Genomic DNA, 24,441 nt, shown 5'->3' on the forward strand with positions numbered 1-24,441 from the left:
GGGCACTTCTAAAATGTCTTTGTCCATGGTACAATAATTCATGTGTTTACTTTTTGTCTGTAATTGCCGGGAAATGAAAACGGATAAAATATGTATTTATTTTCCAATTTCATTCCGTAATAATTAACACCACTATTTGTATTAACATCATAATGACTTGGAAATGTCTGTCGTGTATTCCATCTGAGATTCAATTAATCGGTACTTTGAACGGCGGGCAAAGCTTCCGGTAAGTAAAACCAAAATTCCTGAAAGGTATAATAATAAATAAAACAAAAATTTACAAAACATTTTGAACATAAACCTCTTTTTTTTTTTAAATAGATAACATTTCAGTGTCTCTGAATAAAGCCGAAAAATATTAAATTATAAATATAAAAAAAATCCTTTTACATTTGAAAAATTCTTTATTTCCATGTGCAAATTTACCCTATTAAAAATTGTTCAAAGTTGCCCAAGTGGACTATCATCATCATCTTACCCTTATCCGTACCCAATGGTGCATAGGGCACCGTATCGTATTGACGCAGTGATATCTTGATCGTTCCTCACATGAAGGCGAGGTGAACACTCTTGCGCTTCAGGGACCAGTCCAGGGTAATATTAAATAAATATTACATTGTAAATTCATTAATATTTCACTCTCCTTATCATTCATCATAAACAACTCGGAGATAATCCAGATTTGTGAACAAGTATTCGGACACACTCAAAATGTTGTAAATAATGCCAGAAATTTAATAATGGTTTTACTAGATGGAAACACGACCCGGAAACAAATGAATGGACCGGGATATTTTCTTCCACTGTCTGGAAATTGCTTCAAACAGACGACGGAATCAAGTACAAAATTCTCGGCTCCTTGCAAAATTCTAAAACAGAAGAATCCGGCCGTTCAATTGTCACGAAAAAGAACAAAAACAAATGTTTGAATAAAACAAATGCCAGCGAATTTGATTCAGCCAATGAGAAGTACTTTGATGCGAGATTGAGGGGGTATTTGCGGCTCGATGAGGAGCTGGGCCCGCTGTATAGAGATTGGTCCAAAAAGGACCCCATCTTTGAAGAGGCTGCGAAAAAATTCTTCGGAATAAGAATGCTGGACCAGGACCCGGTTGAAAATTTGTTCTCCTTCATTTGCAGCCAGAACAACCACATTTCAAGGTAAATAAGTATCTATTTTTAAAAAAATGTTAATGTAAGTTTGTTCAACTCTTCTAGTTATTCACCGATTGCTTCGTTTATTTTTTTGCATCGCTCACTCCTTTCAAGAATGTCGTAAATCAAAAATCGTCAATTTTCAGTTGTGCATGTTTTCGGAATGCCCAGAAATTGTACTTTATCCCAGCAAAGCGGCATATTTATAAATAAATATTTACCCGCTACAGGGCAGAAAATGTTGTTTTTGCACTTTGAAGAAAAGGTATTGTTTAATTATTTTTTTAAACATACTAAATACATTTCAAATGGAGAAAAAACCTTCAGGTTTTACCTAAAAAGATCTGTTGCACAATAAAAAGTTCAATAAGTGGCTTGATATTTATTTTTAATACATTGTATTATATTAAAACGTTCTCCTGAAAAATCAAGTTTTTTGATTTATGATGTTCTTGAAAGGAGTGAGCGATATGTCTGCCTCCCTAGTGTAATGGTCAGCACACCCAGCTACCGTTCTGGACGTCCCGGGTTTGATTCCCAGGGGGAGTCAAATAAATATAAGTGATTTTTACACTCTTATATTTATTCAATATTACCCTGGACTGGTACCTTAAGCCCCCCGGCTGATCACCTTTCCTTCATGTGTTAACGATCAAGATAACACTGTGTTTATATGATGCAGTGCCCTATGCATCTAATCCTTATCCACACCCAAGGTGATAGGGCACTGCATCGTTTAGAAACAGTGTTATATTGATCGTTAAATACACGAAGGATTAGCCTTCCGCTTCAGGTAGCAGTCCAGGGTCATATTAAATAAATAATTAGACTGAAAAATCACTAATATTTATTTCGACCCTCTCGGGAATCGAATCCAGGACCTCAGCCTAACGCGCTAACCACTACACTATGGAGGCGGACTTCCATGTATCGGCGTAAAATAAAATAAGTGATCACTTAAACCAGCCTATGACGGCAATAAGCCCTATAAATGCTCAGACTTCAATACTCTTATATTATTTTGAGAAATAAAAAGACTTTGTTTTTTGATCCACTCACATTTTTATTGACTACCAACTAGTTTCGCAACCTGTTGCCCTCTTCAGGGTTTAATTTATGACAAAGTTAATGCTTTCAATATTCAAAACATTCAATATTCTTCTTCATCTATGTTGAGATGTCAAAAATAGGTTATTATTTAAGTATTTTTTTTTTTTGGCATCTCATCAAAGATGAAGAAGAATATGGAAGTCTGGGCATTTACGGGGCTGACGACCAAGATATATGGGGCTTATATTATATATATATATATATATATATATATATATATATATATATATATATATATATATATATATATATATATATATATATATATATATATATATATATATATATAGAACTTCCAAGAATTTGAATAGTGTGGTTGTCAATAATGGGTAGAATTGGTGAATGTTACATGTGTCTAAAGCGATCACTTAAACCAGCCTATGACGGTCGTCAGCCCTGTAAATGCCCAGACTTCCATATTCTTCGTCATCTTTGATGAGATGTCGAAAAATAATATGAAAATAATTCCTGTAATTGGAGGTAATCCAGATTTTGTGAACAAGTATTTGGACACACTCAAAATGTTGTATTATTAAAGTACTGGTCTAATAGAAATGTATTTGGCAGGATATCCACGATGATAGAGAAACTATGCAGCAACTACGGAGAGGTGATTTGCCAACACGGTGGTGATACCTACTACAGCTTCCCCACGGTCCAGAGCATTGCTGACCCAAAGGTACATCAAAAGATGGATTCTATAAACCATAGGTGGCCAACATTTTCAGTAGCCGGGCCAGATTTTAGAAATGAGATTTCCTACCGGGCCGTAAAACAAAATGTATTTCAAAGCTAACAAGATATAATATATATAAAAAAAAAATATATATATATATATATATATATATATATATATATATATACACCGCAGGACAAAAAAATTTACGAGTTTACTTGCTACCGCACGCCTTGACTTTACTGAACTCTTTTTCTAAGAAAGCCTTTATCGATACCTCTTTCTTTTGTTCAATAAATTAAAGACACTTTGTGTCACCTTTCTACAATATTTACATTTTAAAATGTCTCAACAATTTTGTTTTACCATCGTTTTAGGGAACATAACACAACAATCATGGAAAGTGCAAAGCAATTGTCGATTGCGATAAAATCCAAAATAATCACATTTTCGCAACAAAACACATCCAATTGTAAAATATCTCGTCGAGTTGGGTATTCAGAAGGTGCAGTGAGGTTTTTATTTAAAAAATTTCAAGAAACTGGATCCATAGAACGGAAAAAAGGAAGCGGATGGGGGCGCGCGACATCTGCCCGAGATGATCGCTTGATAAAAAAAATCGTTATGCGCGATCGATTTTTAACGGCACTTAAAATACACGCAGAGGTGCAGTCTACTAGCTAATCAATATTTTTAGTAAAAACAGTGTCCAGGCGGCTGTTGGAGCATGGTTTCCAAGCACGAAGTCCCGCAAAGAAACCATTACTGACGAACAAAATGCAGAAGGCTAGACTGGATTGGGCAAAGGAGCACCAGAATTGGACCTTGGAGGATTGGCAAAATGTTATTTTCTCCGATGAATCAAAATTCAACCTTTTTGGTCCAGACGGCAGAAAGATAGTTCGACGAAAACTTGGGGAAAGAAACCATCCGTCGTGCGTCACTCGAACCGTTAAACATTCACCCTACGTCATGATTTGGGGGTGCATGACAGCGTACGGTTTGGGACCTCTAAATTTTATACAGGGTACGATGAATGCCATCCGGTACAAAAAAGTGTTGAAAAACCATCTTATTCCAACAATCGAGGACATTACGCAGTATACCGCGGACCCGATTTTTCAGGACGATTTGGCGCCGTGCCATAGAGCCCGCACTGTGAGTACAAATATTTATTTTTTAATGCACTTTGTAGACCACTTGATAAATAATTTATTGTTTTTCTTACAGATCATTGAATACAAGGATAAAATTGGCTTAAAATCGTTGACGTGGCCCGGGAATAGTCCTGATTTGAACCCGATAGAAAATTTATGGGCGATTATGAAAAAAAAAGTTGGGAAAAAAAAATTAAAAAACATTGAGGAATTAAAAAAAACTTGATTCAAGTTTAGGAAGAAGAAATAACATCAGAAATTTAAGATTCGCTTTACGCTTCGTTAAATAATAGAATTTTACATGTTATAAAAAAATAAAGGTGAATTCACTTAGTATTAAATATTTTTAAATGTTATAAATATGTTTAAATGTAAAATACCTTAATTTAAAATAAAGCGATTAGAACCTTCTTCTTAAATATGAATTAAAAAATTACATGTCTTTTATTACTCCATCACAAACACTCGACCATAAATGAACCGTTATGGGTCTCTAAGGTTCGGATAATCTGATACCTGGTATATAATGGCAATTTCTAAGTACAATTCATGAGTAAGATCTTTCATTTTAACCTTGAAGTAACGAGTAGTCATCACATATGTTAAACAATACAAAAAAAACTAATTAAATATCAAGAATAATTCATTATGTGTCAATTTTAGTTTTTTTGAGGACTCGTAAATTTTTTTGTCCAGGGGTGTATATGTATTTATTTTTTTTACAAAAATGTCAATAAAATTAGTATATAACCACTCACCGAGATTTTCACGTCTACCGGTTTCGAGACGTACCCGTCTCTTCGTCAGGACAATCACTAACACAGCATGCAAACAATACTACCCGTCACCATCATAGCACCATTTACACACTCAAAACTACACAAAATGTCTAACATATGCGATTTTTGGTCGACCCGAAGACCAACATGCATTATAGTTTTCAATACAGACATATGCGTTACCAGCCGAGGTTAAACGTGCAATAAAATTAGACCAGTAATCGAAGCAACTTATATACTCGTAGGATGAAAGGAGTGGGCGGGGTTCGAATTGGATACTGATGAATCATGCTTAACCGACGTCGTAAGCATATATATATATATATATATATATATATATATATATATATATATATATATATATATATATATATATATATATATATATATATATATATATACATATATATATATATATATATATATATATATATATATATATATATATATATATATCTTGTTGGTTTTGAACATCGTGGCTTCGCAAGATTCGCGACTGGACAGGGATGAGAGGAGCGGAGAAGGTGTTCCCTTTGCCATAGTGATCGCCAACGTTGGGGGACCTCACAAGGCACACAAAGAAGAAGAATAAACCAAAGTCAAAGTACTAGCGAGTTATTAGTGGTCATCTTTCACCACCTTAGTAGTTAACACTTGTCTACAGCAATAGTGTTTGTCTTATAGCATATGTTGTGAAGGTGGAGAGCAAGCTGCGCGAGCTGGGCTTCGGGTACCGGGCCAAGTTCATCCAGCAGTCGGCCGCCCAGATCCTGCAGTGGGGGGACCAGCAGTGGTTCCGCACCCTCAGGAGCATGCCCTACCAGCAGGCCAAGGCCGAGCTCATCAAGCTGCCCGGCGTCGGAGCCAAGGTAACTCCCTTCACAAATAAAGAAGATCTCCTTCATGATACAACAGCTTGAACTTGATAGGACACTTTCCAGTCTTCGATATCAGTCAGCAACTGTCTTTCTAACTTACTCTCTGTACTTAATGCATAGACGAATTACTTGAAGACACATCTTCTTCGTCTTCTTCTCTAACCCTCTGTCCTTCACTGCTGGATATAGGCCTCTTCCCCTTCTTTCCATTTCCTCCGGTCAGTTCCTGCTTGCAGCCAGTTTTTCCCCCCCACAGCGACTATGTCGTCGGACCATCTCTTTTGGAGTCTTCCGACACCTCTTTTGTTCTTTTTTAAATATTTGTGTTTTTATTATTTACACAATTATTTCAAGTTTTACTATTTCTGTGAGCCTAAGCGGCTCATTATTAGAAATAGGTATCAAATTGTGGTAGAGTGGGTTCGAACCGAAAAACTCTGACTCGAGAGTCCGTGACACTAACCCCGTGGTCCCGTGACCACAACCCGACACGTCTCTCCCCAGGTCTCCATCGTAAAATTCTTGGGGTCCATGAAGATGGATTCAATCCTCAAAACATTTTTTATAATCGGTTTGCAGTATTTCAGAGCCTATCTTATCTTCGATTTTTCCATGACCTCATCCCGGGTGCTGTAACGCGTTCTGTGGAGCAGTTTCTTGAGTCGACCAAATAGGAAAAAGTCCTTGAGGCCCAAATTATTTACCAAAATGTCTTGAACGGATCCAAAAGCGATGCCCAACTCCTCTGCCATCTCTCTAATCCTCAATTTGCGGTTTATGGTCATCCATTCTTTGATTTTGTTAATATTTTCGTCGGTTTTCGATGATGGCCTGCCACTGTGTTCATCATCGTTGACGGACTCACGGCAACTTCTGAAACGTTCGTGCCATTGAAGAGTGATCCATGGAAAGATCCATGCTTGGTTTAAGCCTGATGGATAAAATAAAAAATGAAGATACCAGGAAAAGAACCAAAGTAGAGGATATCACGAATTACGTGAAATCGATCATGAAGAAGGAGATTCTTGTTATTAGAGTCAAGTCTTGTTGTAGTAAATACATATCACCAGGAGGGCTTTCCCTCCTGGTTATGTGTATTTACTATAACCTCACAAACCTTTTGTTGATGAATGTGGAATAAATAAACAAAATAGATAGATAATGTGTTAATTTCCCCGCAGGTGGCGGACTGCATATGCCTCATGTCCCTCAACCATCTGGAGGCGGTGCCAGTGGACACGCACGTCTACCAGATCGCCGCCCACAGCTACCTGCCGCACCTGCGCGGCCTCAAGTCTGTCACGGACCGAGTGTACAATGAGATCGGCGACCACTTCCGCCAGCTGTACGGCCCCCTGGCCGGCTGGGCTCACACGGTGAGCACCTCAACACAATTTTGGACTTGATTCTTATTTAGCTTCGCTTTGGCGTTTTGGATCATACTTGGTATTGGCAACGTCACCTTGTCCCCAATGTTGATTTAGCGACCTCGTGTGTGTGTGCGTTATTGACGGGAAGCCAGAAAAGGATTTTTAAAGAATTCTTACTTAAAGATCGTTTATTGATATAAGTATATACTTTAATTACTATTGATACTAACTATTATAATTTAATCTAATTAATTAATAAAACTTTAAATTAAAATATGAAGCTAAATACACGTCCGTCAGAACCAAGCGATGCAGGCGAATCTCGGTCTCCTCGCTTCGGTTGGCCGCTTTTGTTGAATTCGTTCGGGAATCTCCGTGGCGAATTCGTATATTTCAGTGTTGCCAACTTGGCAGTAGCAGTAGCTTGTAGCTACACGCCTACATTGACGTTAACTATATACAAATGATTTCATTAATTGATTCGGCAGCCACTTTGTGGTAAAATCTATCCTCAAAAATCTATTATCAAAGTGACTGCTGAAGCAATTAATGAAATTATTGAAGCCAGTACGGTTAAAAAAGGCGAAATGTAATAATATGACAGTGACTACAGTAGATTTTAAGAAATAGTGGTATTTACTAAGTAAAACATTAATTAAAAATTATATACAAATGCACCTAATTCTAGAACTGCGGGCATAATTTCTAAAATGATAAAGCCAAACGCATTTAAACTATGAAATTTTGTATTAATTGTTATTATTATTTTCTAAATTTTTTGTTTGTAAATAAAAATAATACTTGACACTGGCAGAAACATCTTTTCACTGCCAAACAAGTAAATAATTTAAAAAAATTAAAAAATAAAAACTACAAATAAAAGATAACACTGTGTTTATATGATGCAGTGCCCTATGCACCATGGGATGCGGATAAGGGTTTTGAAGTTGATGTTGAAGTATAAAAGTCGTCCCAAAAAGAACTTTTTCTGTAATTTGGTAAGGTAAGCTGCAAGCTGCCCCTTCAATAAAGAAATAGTTTCACTCTGGGGGTGGCCACCTTAATGTTGTAATAATTGATTGTAATGTAATAATAAGTAAATAAGACATGTATGTACGAAAATAATGTTACGAAAAAATCCACCCCGAGCATCTAGTACCTCCCCCCACGGGAGTTGCGACGTTCGAATTTTTGATTTGGAAGCGTTCTCCACTAGAGACCAGTGACTGTAATTGACAGTAAGTAAGCACTATGACCATAAAGACCATATGACCATAAGCACCCGACATAAAAATCCAACGACCAATGGAGCTTATGCCGACTACCGGTCTCTAGTGGCGAACGCTTCCAAACATTAGAGTTCTATTTGCACACCACACCTGTTCTTCATATCGATCTCGACCAATGCTGAATCAAGCGGTATTTACGACAACGCTAACCGCCGGGACTTGCCCCTTCTCGCGCCGTTGAAGAGACCACCCCTTGTGCAGTTTATAGTCTCAAGCTAGAACCCAAAATGCCCAACCCTCTTCTAGTGGAACGGAAGGTCTACTGATGACAGTCAACAGTCCGCCTTCTCCTGAGGACTGCAACGTGGTTTCCTCCCAGCAATGAGCAAATGCTGACAAGTCCCTGATTGGCCCGCACTAGATTATCCCTCCTGTTCCCAACACAGATTCAAATAAAAACATACTTATTTAGTTAGAAGAAACAAAAATCCACTTACACCTTTCCGGGAGTACAAAAATTGATGTCCGACTTTCTCTGGGGAGTGGGTTCTTTTAACATGAAAAAATATTTTTTTTTCATTAAATCAGTGTATTATGAAGCTCCGGTCCACCTCCGTAGTGTAATGGTCAGCACGCTCGGCTACCGTTCTGGAGGTCCCGGGTTCGATTCCCAGGGGGGGTTAAATAAATATAAGTAATTTTTTCACTGTAATATTTATTCAATGTTACCCTGGACTGGTACCTGAAGCGGAGGGCTGATCACCTTTCTTTCATGTGTAAACGATCAAGATAACACTGCGTTTCTATGAAGCAGTGCCCTATGCACCATTGGGGTGCGGATAAGGGTTTTATTATTATTATTATTATTATGAAGATAGAAATTGTGTTAAAATAATTTAATAAAAAAAAACACCTATGCGAAATATTTTTCAATTATGACAAAACTACACACAAATATCCACAGATGTCATTGCTATACAAGTTACATCATAATAACTGACAGACGGACTTCGAAGTTCATTAATGTCTATACTCCTTTAAGGAAAATTCACACTGATGTTCATTTATGTCCATACTCCCAGAAAGATTAATGATCTATATATAAACTTTTTTTTTTTATTATTAGATTAAAACCAATATTTTTAGCTTTTCCACTTTTTTATTTGACCAGCGACCGGGTTTCGTCGTTACAGACATCTTCAGACTGGGTCGCTGGTCGCTGGTCCCGGTCGCTGGTCGCTGGTCAAATAAAACCCGGTCGCTGGTCAAATAAAAAAGTGGAAAAGCTAAAAATATTGGTTTTAATCTAATAATAAATTAAAAATGCAATTCCATCACGAAGTGTCAGTGGATAATATAAATCTATATATAAACTTTGTACATAATTAGCAAGGTAAATAATACATGCAATTCCCATCTGAAAAAAAAATGTTTATACAGTCTCGTGCAACGTAGACGTCTCTTACCCTTGGCGTCGACCGGAGATTTCCAGAAACCCTGTATTAAAAAGTTTAAAATAAACAATACTAAATTTAACTTATTTCCAGGTCTTATTTTGTGCTGACTTGAAGAAGTTTGAAGAAGCCGGAACCAAACGCATCAGCGACAACACAAAGAAACAGAAAAATGCAAAGAAACGCAAATAGTTGTTAAGATTTATACAAACACTGACTGAGGAAATATCGCTCACTCCTTTTAAGAACGTCATAAATCAAAAATCGTCAATTTTCAGTTGTGCATGTTTTCGGAATGCCCAGGAAATTTACTATATCCAAGCAAAAGAGGCATATTTCTAACTTCATATTTACCCGCTACAGGGCAGAAAGTGTTGTTTTTGCATTTTGAAGAAAAAGTATTGTTTAATTATTTTTTTAAATATACTAAATATTTTTCAAATGGAGAAAAAACCTTCAGGTTTTACCTAAAAAGATCTGTTGCACAGTAAAAAGTTCAATAAGTGGCTTAGTATTTATTTTTAATACATTGTATTATATTTTTAAACTTTAAGAACGTTCTCCTGAAAAATAAGTTTTTTTATTTATTGACATTCTTGAAAGGAGTGAGCGATATGCTAAGCAATTATGTGATTTTCCTTATTTGGTCGGAGAAGACTTCTTGTACAAAATATCAAATAAAATATTAATAATAAATAAATATCTTTATTATATTGGTGTTGTATATGATTTCCAATAGACAATGTATAGTATGTAATATGCTCGGGACGGTAAGTGTGACGTATTGGCCTTCAAGTCTTGGCCCACTCCGGAAAGGAGTCGATGTCCGGTTGGAGGAGGGGGATGTAGAATTTGCAGCTGAGCAACAGGATTACTGTACCGAATAATGTAGGAAGGCATCCCGCAACAAACTGAAAAAAAAAAACTAATTGTTTATTTGATTTATTTATTTATTTAAAGTAATAACCCGCAAAGCCTTTTGAGGCTTGTTTGCAGATAGGATAGTGAGGATAGCGACGGTAAATGTGAAAAATGCATCACAAACACCCAGACCGATTGAAAATAAATCATTCTTGAATTTATTTTGCAATTGGCGGGAATCGAACCTGGGATGCCAATTTTGCAGTCGAGCGTATACCCAACTATGCCACGGCACCTGTTAATTGCGTGCATTCCGCCATTATATTCAAAATCAAGCGCAGTCAAGGGATAACTGGAGAAGAGTCATTGCTTCGACAAGGGTCACAACCCTCAGTAATGAGGACTAAGGCGGAGAAGAAGAAGGTCGGGTTGTGGTCCCATGGTTAGTGTCGCGGACTCTTAAGTCATAATTTCTTGGTTCAAACCCGCTCTACCACAATTTGATACCTATTTCTAATAATGAGCCGTTTAGGCCCACAGAAATAATACTATACGAAATTGAAATATTTGTGTAAATAATAAAAACACAAATATTTCTCTCTTTTTTTAAAAAGAGAGAAATATCTCCTGAAAAATACATCGCTCACTCCTTTCAACAACGTCATATATCAAAAATTGTCAATTTTCAGTTGTGCATGTTTTCGGAATGCCCAGAAAATGTACTATATCCCAGCAAAAGCGGCATATTTTTAACTTAATATTTACCCGCTACAGGGCAGAAAGTGTTGTTTTGCATTTCGAAGAAAAGGTATTGTTTAATTATTTTTTTCAATATACTTAATATTTTTCAAATGGAGAAAAAACCTTCAGGTTTTACCTAAAAATATCTGTTGCACAGTAAAAAGTTCAATAAGTGGCTTGATATTTATTTTTAATACATTTTATAATATTCTCAAACTTTAAAAACGATCTCCTGAAAAATCTAATTTTTTGATATATGACGTTGTTGAAAGGAGTGAGCAATGAATGTCACCATGTTGCTATGGAGTAGGTAAGTGCAAGTAGGAAGGTTACCATTTTGTTCCTGGGTATGTTGGCGTAGACCATCACCATGGTGTTGGCGGGCGTACCTATGGGGGTGTGGAAGGCGAAGGAGCACGCCAGCGCCACCGGAAGCATCAGCTTCACCGGGTTCATGCTGCTCGCCACCGCCTGCAATCATTGTTCAACTATATCTCAAATCTTTTCCATACTGCGACCCGCTCAGTATACAAAACGAATGAGGTCTTATGGTGCAAACTGACATTTTGTCGTAACATCCCTCGCGGCGCCTGCCTGAATGCTTGTGTTACGTTACGATGCGAGCATTCAGGCAGCCAGTACAGCGAGCCGAGCGCTCCATCCATAGTTTCGGATACTCGGTGACACTCACCGCGTCACGTCACGATAGTCATCAAGATAGAACGATAGATCTCAAGTGGCTTTATTTTTTGTTGATTGGCAGTCACAGTAAAATAAAATGAATGGTTCACCACTTCGGCCACTATGGGCAGGACAATGTTTGCGGCGGCCATGTTGGAGGTGATCTCGGTGAGCAGCTCCGCCCAGCAGACCAGCACGAGCGCCACGGCCTCGGGAGACAGTTGCTGCAGCAGCCGCACCCAGGTCTCGGCGATCAGGCTCGAGCAGCCTGTCAGCTTGCTGGCCTTCGCTATCGAGAGACCGGCCCCTGCAAGCATCGCATCCAGCCAATCCGGCCATGTTTTATACTTTCAACCTTTCCGTGTAAAGTTAATTTATTCAATTCAATTCAATTCAATTTATTCAATAATTAATATATACATTACAAACTAACATTTAAACAAAAAACAAATTAAAAAGTAAGCAAGAAGACTCTTGTTAAATGTGTAGAAGAATCCCGCTTCGGAAGACTCCTTCGGACACATGGAACAGATCAATATCCAATGTGATATTGTTCAACATAGCGGTAGCTCTTCCTACAGGCATAACCATCGGCAGGTTGGTCCTGTGTATAGGAATGTGAAACAATCTATGCCGACGCTGTCTTAGGTAACTATTGGGAACATACAGATGACTATCATCATTATGACTATCATCTGTGATTGCGTGACTCACGATACACAATTTATTAACCTTTTTTTTATTTTAACAAAGTAACAATAAAAAAAACCCCACCCCAATGGTGCATAGGGCACTGCGTTATAAAAACGCAGTGTTATCTTGATCGTTTACACATGAAGGAAAGGTGATCAGCCCTCCGCTTCAGGTACCAGTCCAGGGTAATATTGAATAAATATTACAATGAAAAAATCACTTATATTTATTTTATACCCCCCTTGGGAATCGAACCCGGGACCTCCAGAACGGTAGCCGAGCGTGCTGACCATTACACTACGGAGGCGGGCAAAAAATAAATATTTGTATGTTCTTTATCTTTAAAAAAGGTGGGAATACCGAGTAATAATATAAGTTCCCAGTAAATCCTTGTATGGATCACCTCCCAGCTTAGCATTCCACTAGAAGCACTGGTTGGGAAGTCTTTTCTGCCTGTAACAATAATAAAAGACACATGACACATTTACCTGTATTGGATTGTACATAAGTAAGAAGTAAGAGAGTAATGAAGTGAGAGAACAAACAAACAAGGCCGCCGCTGTGGCTGGATGCTTGAAATATGCTGTATGCAAATAATTAAGAAGTTAAACATTTTTATTCATTGATTTATACTCGGTCCAAATCCAAATCCAAAATCATGGTTTTTGAAAGAGATGAATGTAGATCTGAGTGTGATATATTGGTAAATGGGGAGATTTTGGAACAGGTAGATGATTTCATATATTTGGGTAGTATGTTTTCTAGGGATGGAAAGATTGATAAAGACATAGAAAGGAGAGTGAATGCTGGGAACAAAGTGAATGGTGCACTAAAATCAGTTTCAGCAAATAAAAATCTATCAGCGGAAGCTAAACTGGCAGTACACAATGGAGTTCTGGTTCCAACCCTTATGTATGGAAGCGAAGCATGGAGTTGGCAAAAGAAGGTTGAAAGCAGACTGAATGCAGTCGAAATGCGATCCCTCAGACAAATGTGTGGCAAAACAATGTTTCATAGATGTTCGAATGATGAAATAAGGAAAGAATGTAAGGCTGAGATAAGCATTATCGATAAAATTAAGAAAGGTGTGTTGAGATGGTTTGGACACGTGGAGCGTATGAGTGAAGGAAGAACGGTTAAACAAATTTATGAGGCAAATGTAGTTGGAAAAAGAAGCAGAGGACGACCGAGAAAAACTTGGCACAATCAGGTATGTCAAATACTTGAAAGCGGCCGGGTCAGGAGTCGTAATAATCGTCGGGTATGTATGAGGAGATGCATGAATGTAGAACAGGCAAAGAATGTTTGCAAAGACAGAGTGGTGTGGCGTTCGATTCTCTCTGCCTACCCCTGCGGAGAAGCGGCGTGATGGTTAGTTAGTTAGTTAGTTAGATTTATGCTCGGATGAATATCGAGAATTACGGGGCTGGGCTCTCCCAACCTCTAATATAATATTATGGTAACCTCTGTTACCATAATATTACACGGTGACTTCTCTGACTGGTGATATGTCTTACCTTTTTTCATATTGTAAAATGAGAGGCATTCCAGATCAGAAGGCATAAGGAAAATTATAATTATAACCAATATTATACAGAACGAGTCACGGATATATCTGAAAAGCAAAATAACATTATTAGATAAATATCCAGAAGTCCACTAAGCACGATAATTAAACAGGAATTACATTTTACCAAACAAGGTTTACAGCATATTTTATCACCATACATTCTGATCTCGTCAACTTACTCTGGTTCCTTTGCAAAAACCTCCCATCCGGGGAAAAATCCAGGATTTTTGGTGAAGATCAGCAAAACTATAGCCATAAATGCAAGAAATGCAGTCTGAAACCAAAAGGGCAGAGAATTATCGAATATGACACACAATGTGTATCAACCCTATATTTTAATAGTATTCAACAATATATTATACTTTCTTAATTAATGTTTTACTTAGTAAATATCACAATTTCTTAAAATCTATAGTGACACGTGCTTCGATGCATTCCGCATCATTTTCAAACGCCGTATGTGAAGGCTGAGTCTAAATCTAAATTTAATTTTAGATTTGTGTCCGTGGGACTTTGAAGGTTGAAGAGGGGGTAGAAGCTGTTTCTTATTTTTATTTATTTATTATTTTTATCGGTGGGAATATAGACAAAAAGGGGGAGGCTTTAGTCATTGTCATAATGTTAATTATGGGTTTATTATTATTTATATTTTCATAAATTTATTTTTGTTTCAAAATGTTGCAGTATAAGACTTCAGCCTTCAACGTCCCAAGGACACAACTCTAAAATTTAGACTTAGCTTCACATACGGTGTTTGAAAATGATGCGGAATGCATCGAAACATATCGCTCACTCCTTTCAAGAACGTCATAAATCAAAAAACTTGATTTTTCAGGAGAACGTTCTAAAAGTTTAAAAATATAATACAATGTATCAAAAATAAATATCAACCCACTTATTGAACTTTTTACTGTGCAACAGATCTTTTTAGGTAAAACCTGAAGGTTTTTTCTCCATTTGAAAAATATTTAGGATAGTTCAAAAAATAGTTAAACAATAACTTTTCTTCAAAATACAAAAACAACACTTTCTGCCCTGTAGCGGGTAAATATTAAGTTAAAAATATGCTGCTTTTGCTGGGATATATGTAGTACATTTTCTGGGCATTCCGAAAGTATGCACAACTTAAAATTGTCGATTTTTTATTTATGACGTTCTTGAAAGGAGTGAGCGATATGTCACAATAGATTTTTAGAAATAGTGGTAAAGTAAAATTTAAAGTAAAAATGGATAGATTTTGCCACAAAGCGAGTGCCGAATCAATTAATGAAAGAATATTTTACCTTTTCCATAAACGTTATTGGCCCTAGAGCTTGGTATTTATTGCTGAGGGCTGATTTTATCATCTCCATTCCAGTCTTGTCCAGATAACATCTCCCGGCCGCTTCACTCCCGGGTCTACTTGGCAAAAAATAAATGCACATCAGATGTCTCCAGACAAACAGAGCAAACTATTATACCAAAGGAACATGGAAGCCGGCATCTAATGTTGCCTAAAGCACCGCATCGCATCGATACAAGGTGATCAGTCCAGAGGGATATTTGATAAATACAAGAGTAAAAAATCACTATATTAGTCAACTATTGTACATTTATCACTATGGTAATGAGTAGTTTAGACCAGAGGAGTCAAACTCAAAAGGCACCAAGGGCCGCATGAGGTATTTTGGATACACCGGCGGGTCTCATCAAAAATCTCATTTACATTTTTATCTAACTTTATGTGAATAATTTATTATATTATTTTGAGAAATAAAAAGACTTTGTGTTTTGATCCACTCACATTTTTATTCACCAACTGGTTTCGGCAATAACCTGTTGCCTCTTCAGGGTTTAATTTATGACTTAGTCATAAATTAAACCCTGAAGAGGGCAACAGGTTGTTGCCGAAACTAGCTGGTTAATAAAAATGTGAGTGTATCAAAACACAAAGTCTTTTTATTTCTCAAAATAATATGTCAATATGATCCACAAAGTTAATGCTTTCAATATTCAAAACAGAATAATTTATTATCAAAGACAAACACATGAGGTACAGTAGATTCAACTTAATGATTTGGTAAAAGAATATCATATGTTCCGGTACAAAAAAAATGATTTCAATGAAGAATTAAAATAAATGAAAAATATAACCGAGGATATCCGCAGGCCGCAATAAAAATACTCGTGGGCTGCATGTGGCCTTGACATGCCTAGTTTAGACTCACTTTTACATTACTTTACTTTACCCTTCTTCTTCTGTCCAGTATTGAACAACGGCCTCCCTCTTGGACTTCCACAGTTCTCTTCCAGTGCAGGCCCGCCACTTTTTCAATATCACCGGACCATCTCGTCTAGGGCCTACCCACGCTTCTGCGTCCTGATCTAGGCCTTCAGTCAAGCACCTTTTTCGTTCATCTATCCTCAGACATATGTGTCACATGACCTACCCAGTTCCACTTTAGTTCTGCGATTCTTTGAGCCACATCTGTTACCTTGGTCTTTCCCCTTATCCAAACATTAGTTTTTCCATCCCTAAGGGGATATGTTTATCATCCTTTCTCCATTGCTCTTTGTGTTTACCGGAGTTTATATATCGCTCACTCCTTTCAAGAACGTTTTAATCATATTATGATTCCTTTTGTTAGGGTAAACGTCTCGAATCCATATGTGAGCACTGGAAGTACACATGTATCGAATGTTTTCTTCTTCAGATGGATGGGAATGTTTGGGGATATTAGGACATTTGATAATTTACCATAGACTCACTTGCTAAGAGGTTAATGGAAGGGAATGATAAAATAAACAGAGTCATAAACATACCTGAGCCATCCCAAGAAGACAAAAATGAGGCTCATGAAGGTGAAAATGTGTATCAACAACATGGCCGGAATACTGAAGGCCATAAATTTTGGAAAGTGCAGTACTGGTGCATTCCGGAACCGTCTAAAATAAAAACATTCTCATATTCTAGAATGACGTTAAATGAGTGATTTTTAACATGACCAAATTCTTACAAATGCAACCATGACTTCACTCATCATTCTAAAGACAGTGGATTTAACATGGGTGATCAAATTAAAAAAACCAAACAAATAACGACTTCTTTTAAAAAAATTATTACTTTTTTTATTTAAGTTTTACTAAGTAAATACTACTAATTCTTAAAATCTATTGTGACTTGTTTCGAAGCATACCACACCATTTTCAAACATCGTATGATGGAATGCATTGAAACACATGTCACAATGGATTTTAAGAAATAGTGGTACATATTTACGAAGTAAAACATAAATTAAAAATGGATAGATTTTACCACAAAATGACTGCCGAATCAATTAATGAAATTATAACTGAATTCAATTTTAGGATTTGATCAAGAACTCTCATTAATGTTTTCAATTATCCCTAGTTCAACCTTACATTCCTTTCTTATTTCATCGTTTTTAATTTTGTCATACGATGATTTTCCACCCATTCATCTGACATCGCATTTCAACAGCTTTAACTCTGTTCTCATCTTTTCTTTGTATAAACCCTATATTCCTCGAAATTAATTTAATACAACATTAAAATGGTACAAAGTTGTTATTTGTAAGTTCATAGTTGTTATTTCAATCGCTCCGAGAAATTTATGAAAAATATATATAACGTGGTAATATTTTCCTTTTGAAAATTAAGTGTAAATAATATGTAAAGTGGGTGTATAATAATAAAATAAACAATGTGTTGCTTTGTAATTAAAGTTTATTCTTAATTTATCTTTATAATAATTTTTATATCTATCTATCTATCTATCTATCTGATTCTGACAGTTAATAAAATTATCGGAAGTCTTTTGTTTAATTCTGTGCGACGCATGCGGCATCTGGTGGTAGAACTGTTTTATGTAGGTACTTTTTGTAAGTACTTAATAAAATGTATAGGTAGGTACCTAGGTATTTTATTACATCTCCCCCCTTGGGGATGAAAATTCATAGTAAAATTTTCACTCGTCCTCCGGATCATCTTCTTGTAGTGAAGGGACTGGTATAAGTTTAGTGATATGATAAAGTTTTTTTTTTTTTTTTTTTTTCTTTCTTTCTTTTTTTTCCTTTTTTTTTCTTTTTTTTTTCTTTCTTGTTTTTTTTTTCTTTCCTTTTTTTCCGTTCTTTTTTCTTTCTTTCTTTTTTTTGTATTTTTTTTTCTTGACCCTTTTAAAGTAGACACAGTTTTTTTCAATCCATTTGTTTTTTTCTTTTGAATTCCTTCATTTTTATTCAGATCTCTTAAAGTATCTTCTAATATAACCAAATGTACAACTTTTAATTGTTCATCTGCATTTTCATTCGATTCTAAAACAGGATTCCTGCTTAGACAATCTACTTCTAAATTCTTCTTTCCTGGAGTATATTTTGTTTTATATTTTGTAGTATTTTTTTCTACTTTATTTTTATTTTCATTCTTCAAGCACTGTTTCTGTGTTATTTGCATGTCTTCATTTTTATTCTTATCTTTTAAAATATCTTCTAATTTAACCAAATTAACAACTTTTAATTGTTCATCTGCATTTTCATTCGATTTTAATACTGGATTCCTGCTTAGACAATCTACTTCTAAATTCTTCTTTCCTGGAGTATATTTTATTTTATCTTTCGTAGAAGTTTTTTCTACTTTATTTTTATTTTCATTTTTCAAGCACTGTTTCTGTGTTATTTGAATGTCTTCATTTTTATTCTGATCTTTTAAAATATCTTCTAATTTAACCAAATTTACAACTTTTAATTGTTCATTTGCATTTTCCTTCGATTCTAATACTGGATTCCTGCTCATACAATCTGCTTCGAAATTTTTCTTTTCTGGAGTATATTTTATTTTATATTTTGTAGAAATTTTTTCCACATTATTTTTATTTTCATTCTTCAAGCACTGTTTCTGTGTGATTTGTAAATCTTCATTTTTATTATTAATCTTATCATCGTCCTTTGTTTTAAACCAGCATGTTGCTTCAGGGTGATATCGAGTTCCCTTATTCAATTTTTCACAAATCTTACATGGACTTTTATCTTTAATTTTATCACTAGTTCTTAGATTTCCACGTCTTCTTTGATTATCTTCTAATCGTTTTCTTTGATCATCTTCTAATTTTTCTCTCTCACTCCGAACATATTGTAGTAATTGTTTTAATACATCTAATGTTTCATAATCCATTTCCATTTAACAAAATTGTCGTTTTATAACGTGGTAATATTTTCCTTTTGAAAATTAAGTGTAAATAATATGTAAAGTGGGTGTATAATAATAAAATAAACAATGTGTTGCTTTGTAATTAAAGTTTATTCTTAATTTATCTTTATAATAATTTTTATATCTATCTATCTATCTATCTATCTGATTCTGACAGTTAATAAAATTATCGGAAGTCTTTTGTTTAATTCTGTGCGACGCATGCGGCATCTGGTGGTAGAACTGTTTTATGTAGGTACTTTTTGTAAGTACTTAATAAAATGTATAGGTAGGTACCTAGGTATTTTATTACATATATATTTACGATTCGTAAATTCCTTTAAAAACCATGTTTGTCGGTGTGCCGACCAGAGTTCCTATCCCACCTGCAAAAAAGGATATTTTATAAAATGTTATAATTAATAAAAACAGCAATCATTTTCTTATAATTAACAAAAACAGCGATTCTCCAACTATTTACTAGGGAAAAAAATAAATCTTCAAAAAATTTCGTCTTTGAGATACCAGCATCACTTTACAATACCAAAATGAAATACCAAACAATTCCAATAGAACTTTAAATATTAAGGAACCAAGTACATACTTCAATCACCTTCCTAGAGATATAAAAAAAATGAAGACATTAACCCTTTCCCGTCCCCCAAATTTAAAAATAAAAATCAAGGTAGACAGTTACATTCCAATTGGAAAATATATTTTGTCCTCTGCTCCACATACTGTTGTAATAGATACGAGTGACAAAAATGTAAGCTTGGAATTTAAATACATAATACTAATGTTAAAAAAAATGTCGGATAACATCCGACATGGGACCTAAGAGGAAAAAATCGATGTCGAATGAGATTCGACATTGGACCAGTAAGGATTAAATTACTAAAAATTACGAGAATTATATACATGTTAATCTAAGAAAGAAAGAAAAAAGAAAAATTATGAAAAAATAAATTGCTCACTCCTTTCAAGAACGTCATAAATAAAAAAACTTGATTTTTCAGGAGAACGTTTTTAAAGTTTAAAAATATAATACAATGTATTAAAAATAAATATCAAGCCACTTATTGAACTTTTTACTGTGCAACAGATCTTTTTAGGTAAAACCTGAAGGTTTTTTCTTCATTTGAAAAATATTTAGTATATTTAAAAATATAATTAAACAATACCTTTTCTTCAAAATGCAAAAACAACACTTTCTGCCCTGTAGCGGGTAAATATGAAGTTTAAAATATGCCTCTTTTGCTGGGATATAGTACATTTTCTGGGCATTTGGAAAACATGCACAACTGAAAATTGACGATTTTTGATTTATGACGTTCTTGAAAGGAGTGGGCGAAATATGATAAAAATAAATTATATTACCAACAAACACAAATAATAAGTTTAAGTCCCTCTCCAAGCACAAGAGCTCAGTCTCTTTATTGGAGAGAACTGCGTTATTAATTTTAAGATTGTAAAAGTAGAAATGTCTAGAAAATGAATAATAATTTATTTTTTAAAAACTTTTGCAGCCATATTAAGTAATAAAAAATAAAAATCAATATGGAATAGATTGTAAGCGTGACGAAAACAATTTCATTAACCTTCCCTTCCCGGTGTTGTGTACCTAGTACACATTGCTTCTAATAACCATAATATCTAAACTAACTAACTAACTAACCATCACGCCGCCTCTCCGCAGGAGTAGGCAGAGAGAATAGAGCGCCACACCACTCAGTCCTTGCAAACATTCTTCGCCTCTTCCACGTTCATGCATCTCCTCATACATACCCGCCGATTGTTACAACTCCTAACCTGACCACTTTCAAGTATTTGGCATACCTGATCGTGCCATGTTTTTCTCGGTCTTCCTCTGCTTCTTTTCCCACTAACATTCGCCTCATAAATTTGTTTTACCGTTCTTTCCTCACTCATTCGTTATACATGTCCAAACCATCTCAACACACCTTTCTTAATTTTATCGGTAATGCTTATCTCAGCTTTGCATTCCTTCCTTATTTCACTATTCGCACATCTATCATACATCGTTTTGTCGCACATTCTTCTGAGAGATCGCATTTCGACTGCATTCAGTCTACTTTCATCCTTCTTTTGCCAACTCCATGTTTCATTTCCATACATTAGAGTTGGACCATAATATCTCTATAAATATAATAAATACAAGGATAAGATTTTAGGTATTCATCCATAACATATTTACGCATTGATTTCAAAAATAATATTAATAATAATCAGAATTTATCGGATACATCAAAACAAATTCGCGTATAAACAGCGCGTGAATAGCGTACGGGAACTGCAACACTATATTCGCATCTCACTCTAGCATACTTACACTGTGCTGGGCAGAGAACAGGAGCTCAAAGCTCAATGTTCTCTGCCTGGCTAGCGAGCTAGGGGCAGTAGGTCTTGAGCTTTCGACAAGAGTGGACCTATGCTTGTTCCGTGAGCGTTGTCAGATGGTTTTTTAATGTTTTCAGCAAATAAATCTAAATTGTTATAATTTTTTACTTAATTAAGGAGATTAGCTAGGAATGTCCGTATTTTTCCGATTTAAAATTGCTAATTTTTTATTGTGTAGTGAGTACCCAACACCGGGAGGCGTGTTTTATTTTAGTATCGGAAGGGAAAGGTTAAAAAAGATAATAAGGTTTACAATTAAAAACAAGTTGATAAAGATCTTACCTATGGAGGAAGAGTACGCAATCATCAAGAAGTAGCATACTGTTAGGTCAGTGGGAATTCGTCTGAAAAAACAACATTTATATTACGGTCCAATACGGAAAGAAAGAATTAGGAAATAATTTTATAAAAATCATATTTCTTCATCTTCTAACCCTTATCCGCACCCAGTAATGCATAGGGCACTACATCGTATTGATGCTTACCGTTATTTACATGAAGGCAAGGTGATCACTCCTGCGCTTCAGGGACCAGTCCAGTGTAATATTAAATAAATATAACAGTGTTAAATCACTACTCTAGATTATCTCCAATCAGGAGTTATTTTTAAAAACAAAAATTTGACATCCCAACATAGGCGAAGAAGAATATGGAAATCTGGGCATTTACAGGGTCTACGACCGCCATAGTTGGTTTGGTTAAACCAGCCTATGACAGTCGTAAGCCCTGTAAATGCCCAGACTTCCATATTCCTTCCTCATCTTTGTTGAGGTATCAAAAAAATAATGTATAAAAACAACTCCTGATTGGAGATAATCCAGATTTGTGAACAAGTCTCTTCTTCTTCTAATCCTTATCCGCACCCAAAGGTGCATAGGGCACTGCATCGTATTGACGCAGCATCATCTTGATCGTTACTTGCATGAAGGCGAAGTGATCACTCCTGCGCTTCATGGACCAGTCCAGGGTTATATTAAATAAATATTAGTGTAAAATCACTCATATTTACTTTCACTCACACCTAGGAATCGAACCTGGGACCTCCTGCGCGGTAGATAACACGCTAACCATTACACTACGGAGGCAGGCAATTCTTTGCCTATTTACTATGCGATAAATTAAAAATAAGTTATGTTACGCCTCCTCTAATTCCGGAAACTCCTCTTTATCCGATGCTTCTGTTGGAATGTACGCCTGACCGATCCCAGTCTGTGATCAAAGTAAAAACATCAATTAATATTACATATTAGAATAAGTACATGTTTAATATTAGAATAAGTACATGTTTAATATTAGAATAAGTACATGTTTTATATTAGAATAAGTACATGTTTAATATTAGAATAAGTACATGTTTTATATTAGAATAAGTACATGTTTAATATTAGAATAAGCACATGATTAGTATTATAATTAGTACATGTTTAATATTATAATTAGTACATGTTTAATATTAGAATTACAACATTTTTAATATTAGAATTACTACATTTTTAATATTAGAAAAAGTACATGTTTAATATTAGAATAAGTACATGTTTTATATTAGAATAAGTACATTTTTAATATTAGAATAAGTACATGATTAATATTATAATTAGTATATGTTTTATATTACAATAAGTACATGTTTAATATTAGAATTACTACATTTTTAATATTAGAATTAGTACATGTTTAATATAAGAATTAGTACATGTTTATCCCTGATAATGACAAGGTTCTTGTTGAAATTGGTTGGAGTAAAAATGTACCAATAAAAAATCGTTAAAAACAAAGTTTTTTTTTTACAAAATATGCCACAAAGTATCTGCGAAAACATTCAATAAATTTATATCATTCATCCTTGCCATATCCACCCCCTAAGCCCAAGAAATACCCATTGGATGGGTCCTTCGCGGAAGTATTGGCAATCAATTATTCTGCTATATAGGTTATTCACTTCAAATTAAAACGTTTCACAAACCAAATTGGACATTTAACAAATCAAATTGGATTTTTTACAAAACAAATAGGTTATTTTGTATTTCATAAAAAAATCTGTATTCAAAGTATTACTTATGGTTCAAAGTAGTATTGAAAATCTCTCCGCGCACAGACTATGACAGCGCGCCGCGCAGGCTTTCCAACTTGACGACTAACGCACTTGCTAGTCTTAAAAATAAAATATGTCAGCAGGTATTCACACTGATGGTATATGTGGTACTCTGATAAATAAATATATGTATGTATAAATATATGTATATATATATATATATATATATATATATATATATATATATATATATATATATATATATATATATATATATATATATATATATATATATATATGTATGACTAGATGGAATGTATGGAAGGGAAACATGAAACTGGCAAAGGAAGGATGAAAGCAGAGTGAACGCTGTTGAAATGAGCTCCCTCAGACGAATGTATGGAAAATCATTGTATGACAGAATTAAAAACGAAGATATAAGAAAGG

General features: G+C 35.1%; 2 protein-coding genes across 3 annotated transcripts in view; one reads left to right on the forward strand and one right to left on the reverse strand.

Moving 5' to 3' along the window:
• On the forward strand, positions 1–10,524 carry Ogg1 (8-oxoguanine DNA glycosylase). Of its 2 annotated transcripts, XM_088271514.1 has the most exons (6): positions 1–229; positions 757–1,164; positions 2,836–2,947; positions 5,579–5,749; positions 6,940–7,134; positions 9,905–10,524. In XM_088271514.1, the coding sequence occupies exons 1-6, from the start codon at positions 153–155 to the stop codon at positions 10,001–10,003; spliced, it is 1,062 nt and encodes a 353-aa protein (XP_088127640.1). In that variant the 5' UTR covers positions 1–152; the 3' UTR covers positions 10,004–10,524. The 2 variants fall into 2 exon arrangements, with proteins under 2 accessions (XP_088127640.1, XP_088127641.1); XM_088271515.1 differs by lacking the exon at positions 5,579–5,749 and having other exon boundaries at positions 51–229.
• Positions 10,521–24,441, reverse strand: part of LOC148302540 (protein I'm not dead yet-like) — a 19,344-nt gene continuing 5,423 nt past the window's right edge. Inside the window, exons 5-15 of the mRNA XM_088271513.1 lie at positions 23,098–23,168; positions 22,242–22,303; positions 19,867–19,927; positions 17,160–17,282; positions 15,641–15,755; positions 14,537–14,631; positions 14,305–14,402; positions 13,148–13,240; positions 12,205–12,401; positions 11,747–11,884; positions 10,521–10,722 (exon numbers count right to left, since the gene is read on the reverse strand). Coding sequence (XP_088127639.1) covers positions 10,603–10,722; positions 11,747–11,884; positions 12,205–12,401; positions 13,148–13,240; positions 14,305–14,402; positions 14,537–14,631; positions 15,641–15,755; positions 17,160–17,282; positions 19,867–19,927; positions 22,242–22,303; positions 23,098–23,168 — 1,173 coding nt within the window. The 3' untranslated portion in view covers positions 10,521–10,602. The remainder of the gene's footprint in view (positions 10,723–11,746; positions 11,885–12,204; positions 12,402–13,147; positions 13,241–14,304; positions 14,403–14,536; positions 14,632–15,640; positions 15,756–17,159; positions 17,283–19,866; positions 19,928–22,241; positions 22,304–23,097; positions 23,169–24,441) is intronic.

The sequence above is a fragment of the Brachycentrus maculatus genome, unplaced genomic scaffold, assembly GCF_059751285.1.
Source record: "Brachycentrus maculatus isolate JH-2025_06_01 unplaced genomic scaffold, ASM5975128v1 h1tg000442l, whole genome shotgun sequence".
Classification (NCBI taxonomy): Eukaryota; Metazoa; Arthropoda; class Insecta; order Trichoptera; family Brachycentridae; genus Brachycentrus; species Brachycentrus maculatus.

Bases quoted from the DNA above. Each gene is read 5' to 3' on its own strand.
- Ogg1 (XM_088271514.1), top strand. From the start codon at position 153: ATGACTTGGAAATGTCTGTCGTGTATTCCATCTGAGATTCAATTAATC. The intron at 1,165-2,835 runs GTAAATAAGTAT...TGTATTTGGCAG, and splicing joins CAGAACAACCACATTTCAAG to GATATCCACGATGATAGAGA. The intron at 5,750-6,939 runs GTAACTCCCTTC...ATTTCCCCGCAG, and splicing joins TGCCCGGCGTCGGAGCCAAG to GTGGCGGACTGCATATGCCT.